Raw genomic sequence first — 16,184 nt, 5'->3', positions numbered from 1 at the left:
GGCTGCGGCGAGAAGGCGGCGGTGCCGGAGGTGGCAGGAGCGGAGGAGCGGGCGGAGCGGTGCCCGGGCTGCGGTCCCGGTCCCGGCAGATGCTCCCGGGGCGGCCCCGGAGGTGGCGGCTCCCCCAGCCCTCCCCACGGCCTCCGGGGGCTTCCCGCCCCTCTCCCGCTGGCGGGGCCCCGAGCAGCCCGTGCGACGTGCGGGTCCCCCCTGCGCCCGCCCCTGCCCTACCCCGCGGGGCTCGGCTGCGTGCCTGCCCGCTTTGCAGGGGGAAGCGCTGCCCCGGCCTGGTTCCACGCAAAACCCGCGCCCCGCGGAGCCTCCCGCGCCGGCCGCCCCGTGCGGGCGTGCCCGGGGGCGGCGCGGTGCCGGGAACCCCGGGGGTGGGGGCAGGAGACCGCCGGGGCAGCAGCCCTGGTCCCGGGCGGGCCGCGTCCCTCCCCGCGCGCCGGCCCGCCGGTGGAAAGTTTCCCCGGAGTGACCTCTGATAGTACGCGCCCGCCTGGAAATCTCATTCAAGTATTTTTGTCAATGGGGTGGGGGTGGGGGGGGCACCCTGCTCCCCGGCCCCCGGCCCGGCTGACGTCACTGCAGAGGCGATAAATATCTGTTGATATAATTGGACGTGAGATTTGGGGTTGCGATAGCGAAACTCGGCCCATCGCCGCTCCGACGGGCCCCCATGATTTATTCAGCAGTGGATCGGGGCACGCAATCGGGCTGTCAGGAGAGCGTCAGCTTATTAGGCAAGTTCTGCGTGATTCCAGGAGAGGGTCTAAGCTATAAAAATCCCGCGCCCCGGCTCTGATTAGGACCAAATCTGATCCCAAGTTCGCCAGGAGCCGGCTCCGAGGCAGACCGAGAGGAAGGGACGCCGAGCACCGCCGAGTCCCGCCGCCTGCCCTGCCCTGCCCTGCCGCCGCCGCCCCGGGTAGGTGCGGGGCCGCGCCCGGGTGCGGAGCAGGCTGCGCTGCGCTGCGCTGCGCTGCGGGGGGCTGAGCACGGCGTCCCGCGGGAGGTGGGGAGCTCCCCCGGCCGGGCAGGGAGCGGGGAGGCGCGGGGAGCCGGGTGCTCGCACCCCGCGGCTCCTGGGGAGAGCCGCCCCGCCGCAGGCACCCCATGCTCCCCCCTCCGCCTCGGGTGCGTGAAGGGGCGCGGGTCCGCGCACACGCCTTGACTCTTTCCGCAGGCGCGCAGCCCAGCCGGGTGCCCCGGGGCTGTTCCGCGGGGGGCGGCCGCCTCGACGGCGGGGGACGGCCGGGCCGGGGCTGAGCGCGGCCGGGCCGCGGTGTGCGGGGCGCGGAGGGGCGCGGAGCGGCGCGTTTCAGCACCGGGACAGCGGCGGCGGGGGGCGCCCCTCCCGCGGCCCCGCGATGCCCTCCCCGCCGCCGCGGCTCGGCTGTGTAACCCCCCCTCCCCGGCCCCCGTCTGCCCCCGCAGGTCTGGGCCCCGACCATGAAGATCCCGCTGCTGGTCTCCACGGGAATCCTGCTGGTCGCCCTCCTGCCCTGCCAGGAGTGCAGAGCTCTCAGCAAGAGCCCGGCAGCTGCCCACGGGGCTCTGCGCCAGCCAGATTTCTTCCAGCAGCAGCAGCAGCAACAGCAGCAGCAGCAAACTCTGCCCGTCCTGCTCCGCATGGGAGAAGAGTATTTCCTGCGCCTGGGCAACCTCAACAAGAGACCCGTCGGCTCTTTCTCCGCCTCTTCCAGCAGCACCAGCCACCTACAGCCCGAAGCCTCCGCCAGCAACTTTTTCGGGGCGGCGGTGCAACAGCTGCAGCAGCTGCCCGAGCGCTCTCTGGGGAGCCCTGAGGAGGGCGAAACCGAGGGCGAGGCCGTGGAGAGGGAGAAGCGGTCCGAGGAGCCCCCTATTTCTCTGGATCTGACTTTCCACCTCCTGAGAGAAGTCTTGGAGATGGCCCGAGCCGAGCAGTTAGCGCAGCAAGCTCATAGCAACAGGAAACTGATGGAGATAATCGGGAAATGAAACGGCCCCTCCCCGCCTTGCCAAAGAGATTCCGCAGTTAGCACAAGAATAATTACACCGTCCGATGTACCATAGTGCTGCTCTGATGTCATCTCTTTATTTTTATATAGCTTTAAACCTAGAAGGGTGTACTCCGAACAGCCTCTGTCCCTTGACTAGCATGCACAACCGTGTACCAAGTGCAGAAACACGAGTGTCGTTGGTAACCTCCCCTACCTTTATTTATTTCTCCATTTCCCAGTTATTCTAGTGCCATCGCTACGTAGGGATGTGTGAGCATTGGAAGAAATGGTGCCCAGAAGACAGATAACTTTTCTGCTGGGGGCAGGGAGGTGGGAGGGGGAATCTCTGTAAGCTACTTTAAACCCACTTTTTTCCTGTAAACATTTTCACAATAAAACATCTTTTCAGCGCTCGGTCGATTTGGTTGTGTAAGAGAATGTTTAATATTTATATTTTTAATAAAAGCTGCAAAGTAAAGATGGCTTGATAGACTTTCTTGCCGAGACGCCTGAGGGCTGCCCCGCCTCCCTCAGCGCTTACCGGGCCGGGGGGCACCCACGGCCACCCAGAGCCGCAGGGAGCCCTCCCCCCGCGCCCCCCCCCCCCCCCCCCCCCCCCCCCGGGGAGGTGTCCCCCGGCGCCGAGAAGCCCCGTCCGCAGCAGGGGCTGCCCCGCGCCGCCGCCGTCGGCACAGGCTGCGCCCGGGGGCTGGGGACGGGGCGGGGGGAGCGGGCGGCCGGTCGGTCGCCCCCAGCCCTGCCGGCTCCCAGCGCAGCAGCACCCTGCGGGGGCTCCCCGGCTCCTGCCGCTGCGGCCGCGGCCGGGCAGCCTCCTCCCGCCGGAGCGCCGCGATGGGAAACGGGCGAGACGCTCCCGCGTCTCTTCTGTGTTTTCTTCCCAGCTCTGCTCACCCGCCCGCACCCCAAACGGGCAGCTCCCCCCCTCTTCGTCTCCCCCCGTCCCGGCGGCCGTGCCCGACCCGGGTCCCTCCCGGGGTCGCTGGGGAGGCGTCGGTGGGCGTGGAGAAACTTCCCAGGAGGAACTGGGGGAAATCCTCCAGGACGACCGGGAGAAAATAGGAAATCCCTCACCTCAAACCAAATCCCAGGGAAAAGCTGTTCCAGCAGCCGGAGGCGATGCGGCGGCAGCGGCGGTGCAGAGGAGCACTCGCTCTGGCCTGTGCGAGCCTGAAAGCTTCGCGCCGAGCTCGCCCGTGCAGCCCTCCAAAACGGCGCCGGCGGGAGCATTTTCCAGGGGAAACGGATACGGGTGAGGCGAGGGGTGACAGCCCTGTAGTGAGGGGTGGTCAGGAGTGGGGCTGACCCCTCGCAGCCTGCTAACCAGGTGCTGCGCTGCTTCTGCACGGCCAGCTCACGGGTCCTGCTGGGGTGCAGCACAGCCCCACGGCCCGGCACAGCCCGCTGCCAAAATGGTGTGGTCAGGGCCTCTGGCTCAGATCTCGGAAAGATCCACACTTAACCCTAGTGCAGAGCTTGACACCTGGTCCCCTATGGCACCGAGCACTCCCAGTGACCTGCCAAGCTCTCTTAAACACTACTGAGTGCTGACACCCTGTCCCCAGTGACACAACTTGCAGAGTGTCGTCTGCGGTACAACTTGTGGAGCTTCTTTTAAGACATAAATTTGATTTCATTAGATGGCTCAACATCTGCATGAACACAGAACAGGACATTCAGCATTTGCCTTTTCTGCAGTGCACCACGGGGCCTTCAAATTAAACCTTGAATGAATACCATCCCACTGCATTCTGCTTTCATGCAAGAACATGCCCTTTTTCCTACACATGTGGGTGACTGAGAAGACAATAGACACAGATTACAGCTGGACAGACGTGAGCAGCACTCCAGCATCTGCCCCACACGGTCAGTGCTTCCAGCGTGTGCATCTTCCTCACCCCTGCTGTTGGGCACCTTCCCTACAAATAATCTGTTTATGTGAGTGTCATCTGTTGTGGCTTAGGAGGAAGGGCAAGCGCAAAGGAAGAAATGGCAGCTTCCCTCTCCCCTCCTGTGTTCATCCTCTGCAGCTAAGGAGGCACTGGTGCTATGGGGACTACAAGGGACTGCAGGGAGTTGCTTAGACACAGCCCTGACTTGGGGCTGCCAAGGGTGCGATAGTGTCACTGAAGTCACCAGCATGGATAAGCGGTGACGCAGGAGGGTACTGAGGAGAAATGCTGTTTTGGCAAAGGATGCTACTAGTGAATATCATACCAGCATTTTAGCTAACAACATTGGTGAAGCATTTACACCTACACAAGGACGTGCCAAAAAGTAACAAAACACTAGCAGTGCTCAGCCTACAGCTGTAGTGATGCTATTTTCCCCTTGGAAACAAGAAATTATTGGAAAACACTCTGACTACAAGACAGTATAGTAATTTGTCCTCATGCTCCCACCCCTCTCAGGACTGTCGTCTCGAGGGCTGGGTACGATGTGGAGGTCAGCTGAGTTCCTGGGAACAAAGCCTGCTTGGATGTCCCTTTCCAGGCCAGTTTCTTTGTTGAATGCAGCCAGGCTGCCTGCGCTCATGGTCCCTCCCAGGAGAAGCATGCCAGAAGCCAGCCAGAGTGAGTCATCATTCATTCAGTGAGTTCAACCAGGAGAAGGAGAAGACATGACGAGCCGGCTCGTCACCCCTCTCGTTGCTCACAAGAGTTTCCTCCACTCGTCCTTGAGGGGTTGGTTCAGAACCAGTCTGTAAAGGAAGGAAAGGTTGACAAATGGAAGAGGAAAAGATGAACTGCATTAAAATCCTTAAGATTTCACAACACGCAGAAAACCAGAATGAAGTGGGAAAGAGGGGAAAAGGCAGGGAGCATGGCAATTTGGGGAGGCCAGCCAGACTTCTAACGCCAGAGAAGTTGGAGGGACTTTTGCCATGGACAAGGGCAGAGGAAGGAGCATGTCAGGTGAGCGTGTCGCATCTGTGCAAAGGGCTTAGTCCTGATTTGGACCTCTGGAATATTATTGCACTGAAGGTGATAACTGCCTGTTTAGAAGCAATCCTGAGCCAGCTTGGCTTGTGTAGCTGGGCCTCCAGATTGATGCAGACCAATGCCAAAAGTTATTGTCAGTGCATTGCCACTCAAAATGATACTTGTTCTGCTGTCATGAAATCTGCCTTGGATGTTTGGTGGTGGTGTTTTTTGTTTTTTTTTCTTTAAAGTCTTTTGATATTTATTTCACTTCAATTTCACTCAGCCCAGGAACAGGAAATAAATAATACAGAGATAAAACTTCTGCTTATATCCCAGGCTAAACTCTGCTTTTGTTTCCACAGATATCCTATACTTACTGTAAAAAAAGGAATCTGGACATGATATGCTGTAGCTGCTAATTACAGGAATTATTACTATTTTAAAATTAGCTGAATATTTAACAGACCAGTATAATATGTAGAAATATTTTACTAGCTCCAGTGTTTTCAGATCCCTTTGCCAGAGAATGAAGACTGGCTTTGTGTTAGTATCAGAAATCCTATAAAAGATAAAATATATAAAAATGTGCAGTTTGGTAGTTGAGGGATGCCTCGTGTCTTCATCACTAAAACCACAATTTAACTTGCAATATACGGGATTATTTTTTCCCGTCTATGTTCCTAGATATGCCACATACATTATTGTACAATCTTAAAATCAAAATAGTCATACTCCCAGCCTTCTCTGTGCAGGATTTCACCTTACTTTGGGAACTTCAGCAAGATCTCAGGAGAATTATTTGATGTCAAGGTACTACTTGACAGAGGGAAAACAATAGAGGTGTCTTCTGAATTTTAATGTCTCTATCATTTATAGCATTGTCCTAAAATGGAAAGTTACCAAAGCAGTGATGCTAACACACATATCCAGAAACAAACAATGACACAGGGATGCTTGTGAGGAACTGAAGCATGGGGTTGATGATTTTCCTAAGCATTTTTGTAAGCGCTTAATGTTAAAGTGTACCACAGGAGTTAGTAAGAACTAATGGTATGTTAAGCATAAATTGGCTACTGGGCTTCATTCCAGTTACTACCTATTTAAGTGTCGTGACTCCAACAAACAAGACAGCATGGAGGTATGAAAAAAGTAGCTCCCTAATTCTTTATTTATATCTAATTAGAATTTGTAGCTCCTTTTTTAGACCCAAATCCTCAGTTGCTCTAGACTGGAACAGCCCTACTTGTTCCAGTGAAATACTATCTGAGAATAGGCTGTAACATTTTAAATGTGGACTGTTCTTTGACTTAGATTCATATTTTCAAAGCAAGGCACTCACTGCTACTCACTGCAGAATACAGGTCTCAGAAAGGATTTTATGGACAAGGATCTTGGAGGAGAATATAGCTTTTGCTTCTTAACTTTACCATTTACTTTAATGAGAGCACAAGCACGGTGAAAAATCTGGGAGAAACAGATGCCTCCTTGAACACAAAAGTCCATTTTCAGCAGTGCTGGTGAGAAGGGTCATCTCCCAGGCTTATGCAAAAGTATTGTAAAGAATTGGGCCCACAGGGCCAGATCTTCAGCTGAAAAGGCAGGTAGCTAATTGAGTCCCGATTATAGAAGACCTGCCTCTCAGCCGTGGAAAGTGCTGAGTGCAAACTATTCAGCCTGATTACAGAAGTCACGTATCAGCAGTAAATACATGGCTAGACTTTTTTGAGTTGTAAGGGTTTCTGCACTCTCTTGATCTCGGTAGACACAGAAGCGTAGGTGGTTTATTAGTCTTCTGTGATGTTGAAAATTTTGCCCTTCATTTTTGGAAGGACAACTGGAGTGCCTGGACTAGCTAAAAGTAATTTTGAAATTGGTTGTGCAATTTTGTGCACCAGTCCCTCAGCAGTGTGTGTAAGCAGGCATGGGACAGCCCTCCTCACTTCTCACCTTGCATAAGACTGGCAAGAGGTTTAAAAAATAATTTTTTGCATTCTTATTTTTTTACTTAAAATCATACTCATACCTTGCCGTTTCTTTTCCTGTGCAAGACAGGCTTCCTTTATCTATTCCCCTTGCTATTCCAACCAGCCACTACCCAGAAATATACATTAAACCAAAGTTAACTTGGAAGGGAAGAACTACCTAAGCAGCTTGTGTCTTAGGATTTGGACCTAACACGTTGGAAGGAAAAAACCACAACGTAATGACTTAGACTGGCAAGGTGACTGCATTACCTTGTTAACCAACACTGCTGGTACTGCATTTCAAACAAAACAATCTTTGTCTGCATCGCTGCCAAAACTGCATTTCATAATGTGTTAACTCCTTCATATTCTGCTGTGATGACATCGTCCTGTGTCAGCAAAACAATGTTGGAGCTCCAACATATTCCCACTGGGTTTGGCTGGATGAAGCATTTAGTTCCCGCACCTCACTGGATTCAGCAGGCTGCCAGTCTGCAATACCTCGATGTGCCTTTCCAAGAGCAATCATTTGCCATCACACCCAGCCAGGAGTGAAGCAAGCACAAAACTGGCAATAGGGCCATTCCTGGGCATTTAGACTTGTGTTTTCACACCTGACACTTGTATTTGTTCTCTGAGTCATACAGTGACTGAGGTACGCTATCCTCATGTGAGGTGAGAGACCATCAAAAGGTGTCAGGAGAAACTCTGTCCATGCTGTTAAGTCTGTTCCACCCTTTAAACAGCAGCCCACGCAACTTAGTTATACAGTGTGCTGTGATTGTCTAAGACAAAGATTTCAGCTGTAGACTTTCACAGAAAACAACTTTTTTGAACCAAGGGGTGATTCTGAAAGGCAGAAAGCAGAAGCGGGTGTTGTCAGGTCAATGGGATCTGGGCATCTGACCCTTTTTAGGCCCTTGCAATCTCACCCCAGATCACCTCGCTCTCCCTGTTACCGCAGCCCTACTCTGCTGCCAGAGAAAAGCTTTCTGCTGAGCAGGGCACAGCCCTTGCCACATGCCTTTCAGACGGTTCAGATTCAACACTTCATTGTGTCTATCCATTGCTATTAGGTAACTGTTGTCAAGCTTCTACCCAAGCTTTATCTTAGTCTTGGAGATCTCATGGGTAGGGCTTGTTTTTCACATTACCTGGAATAACAAGTCCCAACCCTTGATTTGGGTCCCTAACACTAATAAAGAATAACTAAAGTGTTTATCTCAGATTACATTAATCACATTAGGCCAATGCTGAGAGAGTGCTGAATACTTACACTTTGATTTATGTTTTCCCCTGTGGTGTCGAGTGACATCAGATGATGCCTTCAATAAGCACCAGGAATTTTCACCAGGCCAGCTCATGAAGCAGGGAGGGAAGCACACCCTGCATGACTGATGGTTGGATTTGTTTTTCCCATAAGTAAAGTCCAGGCTGGAGTTCACACGCCAATTCTTTGGAGGTGCTGAGTAACCACAACTCCCACTGAGCAACATTCAGCACTCCTCAGCATCTGGCAGGCCAGAATTTGCATGAATAAACAGTATAAGGATCTCAGAGTTTGACCTGATGAGTTGTATCAAAGTTGCAGGTCTTCAGCGTCTTTCAACATTTGCTACCTTAACCAAAGCACTACTTAAATCTGTGTAAGGTTCTTGTCAAGGGTGTGGAGGGGAGGAAAGGGGTGAGTGGGATGGCTTTGTCATAACGTTTTCCTTTATTAATGCCCGTCAGTCACCCTGTCTATGCTGGGGCAAAATAGGCAGTCAAGGCCTTCTAGGTATTTGAAACACAATGAAGACTACACATTGTTTTCTGCTGTACCACCACTAATCTCCATAGCCTTTAGGTACAAAGACTGGGATCCATATTACCAAACCTGAGTCATCCAGAAATGAGATATCCACTCAAGCAAATTGTATTCATCCCCTCTAATAGGAATGATTAGAGAAAGGCACAACCAGAGGGTGATTTATCCCATCCTAAAAGAAGTGTCTGTAGGGGGGGTTGCCCTCTGGAGGTACCTGTTTCTTTCTACTCACTCTAGAGATGCTGTTGGTGGCTGGATTAGACTAGATCTGGCTTTTAGGTAATTACACAAGAAAGATTCCAGCCAAATACTTCGGGATATCAGAAAACTACTTGATAGAAATTGAGAACTTTGACTGCACTATTACTTTTACAAGATCAGTAACTCTTACGTTTAGGAAGTGGGGAGGAAAGGTGAAGGGTCTTCATAGTCTTCTTTAATTTGGTTTTTGTTTTGGCAATTTTTTGCTTATTTTGATGACTTCTGATAAGGTAGGATCTGGACAAACCGTTATTATAATGTCTGTCTCAGAGGTTATATCACACCAGCTTGCAAGGAGATGTGACAAATAAGAGAAATGAAGACTGAAATGGTCATTTCTTCCAGGGCTGTAGATCACGCAGTTGTGTATTTTATCTGGATTGAGCATAAGTAAATGATCACAACGTTTTGTAATTAATCAGAAAACAAAAATGATTGCTGGTTTTATGCTGGCCACAGGAGACTAGATAATACCTTTGCTGGCAAAGCAAAAATGACCTCTTCACATTTTTTGAACAATGTTTTTGAACAACGAAAATGTAATTCTACCTAGTGATTTTGTAATAATTGAACACTTTGGATCACATGAGTATGTTATTTCTGACCTATTGCTGAGTTCTCCAAAACTATATTTACCATCTCATGGAGTCATGGTGTCAGTTCTGACCAAATTAATTAGAAAGGTCTAGATTTACAGTGAAATGAGCGAGAAAAGAATGCATGTGGCTTATTAGAAATCTGTTTGCTCTACTATAGGGGGTTATTTCTTACAACTATGCAGAGGGGTGGGATGGTTGATTACAACCTATATGAATGTCTTCTGGAGCAACAATGCTAACCAAAGTAGGTCTTGCCCCTTGGCTCCTCATTCGCCTCTTCCAGCTCTGCCTCCATGGTTCACTGTTCATTTGCTTTGCTGGAGCTGTTTGCAGGGCTGTGCTAAGAATGGGAATGTCACTGGAATGACATCAATTGTTTGTTGTTTCTGCAGGTGAAGGAAGGTAAACCTGGACCATTTGAATGATTTGATTTCAACACAGCCCAACAAACAGCTGACTCAGCACAAATGCCATGTGAGTGGTGGCATCTGGGATCGGGGCAGGAATAAGAAGCAGGGCCATTTCAAGAAACTCCTAAATCACCTTCGCTGCCAGAGAAAAAAATGGATCTACACCCTTAGAGGCATGTGAACTACCCAATACCTTTGCTGCCTCCTGTTGATCCAGTAGGAGAGCGAGAGTGTGAATTTGTCGGAAAATGAGGGTCTTAGAGAGAGAAGCAGTGAAAATACAAGCTTCTTGCTTCTACAGTTTCTGTTGCTTCAGAAAATGAGTGAGAAATTAAAGATAATTCCCATATTTTAGCTGGTTTGTTTGGAAACAACCCCTAGTGTTGACAAGAACAGGCATGATTAAAAAATGCTAGCTGGTCGCAAAGCAATCACAAAATCTGTAGGCTATGTTTGTCTGCCTCAAATGTCAAGTGTTACACTTCTGGCACTCAGCACTTCCAGTCAGCGGAAACAAAGGGAGCACAACAGGTTATTTTTAAATAGTTTAAACTTTAGCTCAAGCATTTTGTTTTCATATTTTTATGCAGTCTAGCTCCTTCAGTGTAACACCTGGCAGCTGTCACATGTATCACAACAATATTGTTTCAAGCTAAGAGGCTGCTTATTTTGTATGGATCTTTTCTATTTTAATAGTGGGAAACAACAAAATATTCTCTAAAATAATTGCTACGATTACCTGCCACAGAAATACATATGGTAGCAGACAAAATAATATGCGCAGACAAGCTCCATCAGCCACAGGACTAGATATGTCACTCTCTTAATAGTGGTCAGCAATGAATTTGAAAAGCCCATTGGGAGGAAATGTCTTCCTTCAATAGATTTTCATTATATTACAATTAACATTATGTGGATAATGTCTAATGCAATGTCTCTTACATAACGACCTGAAAGAGACCAAATATATTCCAGAAGAAAACAGCCTGGCTAGCTTATTTAGGTATAGGATCCACACATCTCCCATGGGATATGGAGGTCCAGACACTTGAACCGGTGGTAGAAGCAGTTTTACAGAACGGTGTGAGAGAGCAGCTTTCTTCTGTTACTCGGGACAAAGGAAATACAATTCCCTTGTTTATGTCACCTAATTTTTCCATGACTTGAATAAAAAAGCCAGAAATAACATACTTGTGTAATATTTCACCCACTGCTGCACGTCACTGCAAAAAAACCCCACAACTTTTTGTTGAGAGCGATTAATTACAGATGTGCATTAAACCTAGTCCTACAGATATGCATAAAACCTAGTCCTGCCGCTGTCCAGGAAAATGGGAAAAACCCAAGAGGAGAGTCTTACACACACATGATTGCTCAGGCTGCATCACCAGAACAGTTTTTCCTGGATCTATCCACACATCATTCTCTGATCCTCTTGGAGTGAAGTTTTTGAGGACCTCCTGATCCATCAGCCATCTATCATTTTTGTGCCCTTCCAGCCCTGCTGAAGAACTGTCTAGCAAAGGAGGGATCATCTTGAGAGGCTGTAGGAGTGAGTGGTATGCACTGGCCACCAGTGCCACCACTACTCACAGCTACCAGTTCTTCCTTTTTCCTCCTACTGCTGCTTCATTGGACAAGTAGATGTGGCTTCAGATCAAGCTAAATGTGAGGTGAAGGCTTTCCAAGAACTCCTCTGTGGCAGTAACCCATCTAATCCATGTCAGAGAAAAAATACTAGCTTTCAGGGAAACATAGCCAAACCTAGTAATGGTTTAACATTGTGTCTGTCTCTGTCAGGTAGTCTTTCCTTTGAGTAATATGAACTGTTGTATATGAAAGCTTTTTCTTCCTCTGCAAATGGTGCTTTTGTAAATCTAGTGAATGAGACAGAGCACCAGTTCAGATTGTGACTCACCGTGGAGCTCCATTCACGGGATCGGGTAACGGAGCCAGCATAGCTGTGAGGTGATGTGGACACAGCAAGCTTTGAGGTTGGAGCACTGCTTACATTGCGAGTAACTGACTGACTGACTGGGTCTGCATGTATGCAGGGGGTGGTATAAGTGAGCTGTGGACACAGCACACCTTCTCTGAGAGACAAAACAGCACTGATGGAGATGCAAGAAGAAAAGCTGGAACGTCAGCTAAAGCAACCAGTTGCCATTCTTCAAAGCCACCACATTACAGAAAAAACAAAGTCTTGCCCACAGTTAAAACATTTTTTGCCTCATCACCTGTTGCTCCTGCCCCTTTCCCTTTGTGTGCTCGTTTGTCCCCATCTTCAGTTGCTTGAATCTTCTCCTTACTACAACCACAGCAACTGAAGCTGGTAGCCAAGACTTGACTCTACTCCAACACCACATTGTTCAGTGAGCAGCACCGTGACTTCCTTGACAGAACCTGTCCTGTCACACCTCACATTGTAATCTCTGCTTGCCCATTAGTGATGCTGGCTTGCTTTACAGCACTTGGCCAACTGATATGCAAGATATTAAATCAAGCTTCCTTCTGCCCATCTCACACTGTTCCCAGGTGAAGTCCAAGGAAGCTGTGATAAATGCTCTTGAAGCCTTGGATTCAGAGATGGTTATCGACCAAGTTATTATGGAATATAGAGCATAGATCACGGGCAACTGTCACCAGAGACAAGCTTGCAACTGACCTGCACCTGGGCAGACACCAGCCCCATTTTTAAAAAAAATAAATCTATTTATTTTTATAAAATTTAATTATGAAATTGTGCATAAATATAAAAATCAATGTACTTTAAAAAATAGGTCTGGTGCCAGACGTTGAAAAGGCTCACCAGCACTGATGGGGAAAATCACAGCTACCTTTCCTCAGTAAGGCATTTTTTAATAGACCAAGTCATACAGCAAGTGTTTCATCACGAAAAAAAGCTACTTCTTCTGTGTGCAGAAGTACTGAGCCAGGAGTCCTGTAAAAGACTGGGTCTGTATTTTAATCACGACCTTTGGTGGTTGAGATAGACTCAGATTTCATAGGGTGCTCCCTAAATTAAAAAGAGCAACGAGAAATTCAGTTCACTTATTCTCTGGGATTGTGAGATCCTCATTCTCTGCTCAGTCAAAGGTGTGACATCTACGCTGAACATCTGTGGCATGATTTGAACATCACTGGCCAGTAGCTTGGGATAACAGGTTTTCTGAAGTAGTCACTGGTCTCTTACTCAGTGACCTGAAGATTATTGTAAAGATGCCAGAAATATATATCACCTGAACAGGGATCTAAGACCGAATCAACACTGCCTCTCCTTTTTACCCATTTCATTTTGGCTGTATATGCAGCCCCCCAACCTTTATCTCCATTTCAAACTCCAGGCAGGTGGGCACTGAATCCTGCAGGGTGCTGCAGTCCAGCTCCTCAGCTGCTCACAAGTCAGGAAAGCCTGGAAGTGGCATAATACAATATCCAACCACAAGGACTCTCAGGTCCAGTTTACTAATTACTATCAGTGGGATTTTCAGTCACATAGGTTGGTATTTAAATATTGATTCATCTTCAATGCTTTCAGACTACAAGCACTGCTTTCCGTAGATGAGCGTATGGCTACTCTGAAAGCCTGAACTGTCTCAAGGCAGTAGGATGACATCTAACCCAATATTTCACAAATGGATGGCTTGTGTTGTTGTGACATAAATCTACCATAATGTGAAGCGAAACAGCAACAGTCCATCCATGATGAAGAAATATGGGTTTTGTACACTCTCTTTTCCTTTCTGAATGCCTTAACGAAGAGCAGTACTAGCAATGCTTGGAGGAGGAGGCCAAGTAGAAGTAGAATTCAGTATTTGAATGAGCTAGTCGCAGAAAGCCAAAGTCTAGGTGAGCCTGGCTTTGTATTAATTTGAACAGGAGAAATAATTTTGTCCACGTTGTCATTGTGGAGTCCTTTTGTTAGTAATGGACTGAAAAAAATGAAATATACATAAATCAGATGGTATCTGTGACTCACCAGACAAATCATGGAGCAGACTATTTGAGGTAAAACTTCAGGTGAAGTATTTGCCACTCATATTAATTATGAGAAACTGTTGTCGAAAGCTGATCTTAATGCATTGCCCTCACGACTTGCCACTGCTGCCTCTGAATCACCCAGATAATTCTCAGAAGCAAAGGAGAGAGAGGCTGTAGAAAAGGAACAATCAAGACTTCCCTGATTTTCTCTGCATGTATTTGCTAAGCTGAGAGGGGCAAAAAAGTCTCACCTGAAGCACAAGTCAAGATACAAAACAGAAATTTACAGGTAGAATTTGCCGCCAGCTGAACATCAGCTTGAGTGGCCTCAGACCCAGCTGCTATAACAGACTGCCAACTCATGAAGTCAAATTACAGAGAAGCAAAGGCAGAATTTTTGGACTGTTAACCGAGTTCCTTGCATCTAGTGTTTGCCTTGTGTTTCAGCTACAGGCTGAACACTTCCCCCCCCCCCCCCCCCCCCCCCCCCCAAGTGAAATTTAAGAGACATTTAGGAAGTAGCTTCAGAGTTTAATTTGGGCTTGTATACTGGCTGATTCATGGGTCTCCTACAAAAGGCTTGGCTTCTCAGAGGATAGATGACCCATTTTTCATTCAGTCAAACCTTGCAGAATTTTTAACTGTACAGAAATAAACCCATCCAGTTTTCTACCTAAGGAAAGACACAGTGCAAGTATATCAAGTCCTGGGTGGTAAATAACAAGCTGACTTTTGCTCTCTGCATTCCCAGACCCTTCACTAGCACTAAACACAGTTGTTGCAGGGAGCAGAGAGTTTTTGGAGCAGCAGCTGGCTTCCTAGGAGAGAGCTGCCTGGGCTGTGCCTGGTGCTGATGCTAATAAATTTCTCATTCTGCTCTGGGGGCAAACTGTGGAAAGGCTGTGTCGGGTGGGCCAGAGAGGAAAGAGACCCTCGCTTAGTATCATTGCTGCAAGATCTAGCCTTGCGAGACTGCTTTCTCTTAAGCAAGCGATCCCCTTGCTTGAAACAGTTGGCTTGAAGTGGGGACTTAGATTCCTTGACCCAGCAAATGGGCAAGACTGAGTTTCCAATTCAGAAAAAAGAAAGGAAACTATTCGTGTCCCACCGCCACGCTCATGAAATCAGTCCAGAGCAGTGCTGTGCTAAAATGTGGGACCCTGCTTTTACAGAGCCGGGGAAAAATAGAGATACATTGGCAGTGAGCACAGCATGATCCATCTTGTGCTTATTTTGGTTTTAAATGATCTTATTTTGTCTGTGTTGTCTGCATATCGACTTGACAACCAACTGGCTAAAACTTAGGTAAGTACTGACCTCTCTGACATGTGATTTAACTGTCTCATGGAAAAATATTTGAAGGATCACCAGCTGAAATTAAAGTATTCAGCAGCAGGGCAAAGAGAACTACAGTACATGAATACAGAGAGGACTGTCCCTATGGTAATTCTGGCAGATGGCATAAGGTTGCAAGCAAGTAATAGAAAATTTTAAAACTAATGAAACAAGATTAACATAGGCCACTCCATTAGTATTTCTCCTCCCAAACAGCTCAGTCCTGATTATATTTTATATCCTCATGGAATTAAAGCATTGTACTTACTGGCAGCAAAGGGAAATTAGATCAGAATACTGTTTGTGGATGATTAACTTGCATTTCCTTTCAAACTAAATCTATCTGCTTGAGTCCTTTGGAGTCTACAGACAGCCAATTCTCTGAAGGCAAATTTGAGCAACAGAATATAGGGTCCAGTACTTCATCTTAGGTGAAATAAACTGGACAACCAGAGACCCAGGTGAATACAAGACTTTAATAAACTCTCACAAATGTATATGGTGTCACTGCATGAGAAATGCTGCCTACAAAAATCTGATTAGGGTAAAAACTGAACAAACTTTTCCTCATGCATCCATTGCCCTCTGTATTTTAACCAGACTGAAATCATTTGAGCAGATACAAGGTATTTTGGGATCTGCCGTCTTCCAGTGACAACACCAGTAAGTTTTATTATAAAGTAACTGTCACTGCTGATTTTTGGGATTCTTCTATTACAAGCCAAAGGATAGAGTGGTTCTGCATGTGAAGACATTTCTGAGGGCTACATATTCCTGGAAAGTGGTTTTACTGTTCTTGATGTGCCTAGCTTTCTCTAGAATGAGGTCTGCACAAGGGAATCAAAGGGCAGAACTTAAGGCCAGCTATTCACATTCGGTTGCTTAAAGCTGGGC

The 16,184-nt window shown here is 48.0% G+C and overlaps 2 protein-coding genes across 2 annotated transcripts in view; one reads left to right on the top strand and one right to left on the bottom strand.

Annotated features, from left to right (window-relative positions):
• Window positions 1–680: 680 nt before the first annotated feature.
• CRH (corticotropin releasing hormone) lies at window positions 681–2,528 on the top strand. The gene is made up of 2 exons (XM_040587676.1): window positions 681–931; window positions 1,441–2,528. The coding sequence occupies exon 2, from the start codon at window positions 1,456–1,458 to the stop codon at window positions 1,984–1,986; it is 531 nt and encodes a 176-aa protein (XP_040443610.1). The 5' UTR covers window positions 681–931; window positions 1,441–1,455; the 3' UTR covers window positions 1,987–2,528.
• Window positions 2,529–4,043: 1,515 nt separating this feature from the next.
• TRIM55 (tripartite motif containing 55) overlaps window positions 4,044–16,184 on the bottom strand; it is a 38,481-nt gene continuing 26,340 nt past the window's right edge. Inside the window, exon 10 of the mRNA XM_040586900.1 lies at window positions 4,044–4,707. Coding sequence (XP_040442834.1) covers window positions 4,588–4,707 — 120 coding nt within the window. The 3' untranslated portion in view covers window positions 4,044–4,587. The remainder of the gene's footprint in view (window positions 4,708–16,184) is intronic.

Source organism: Falco naumanni, chromosome 3 (assembly GCF_017639655.2).
Source record: "Falco naumanni isolate bFalNau1 chromosome 3, bFalNau1.pat, whole genome shotgun sequence".
NCBI lineage: Eukaryota > Metazoa > Chordata > Aves > Falconiformes > Falconidae > Falco > Falco naumanni.
The sequence above is the reverse complement of the archived record's forward strand: the minus strand, read 5'-3'. Positions and strand labels throughout refer to the sequence as shown.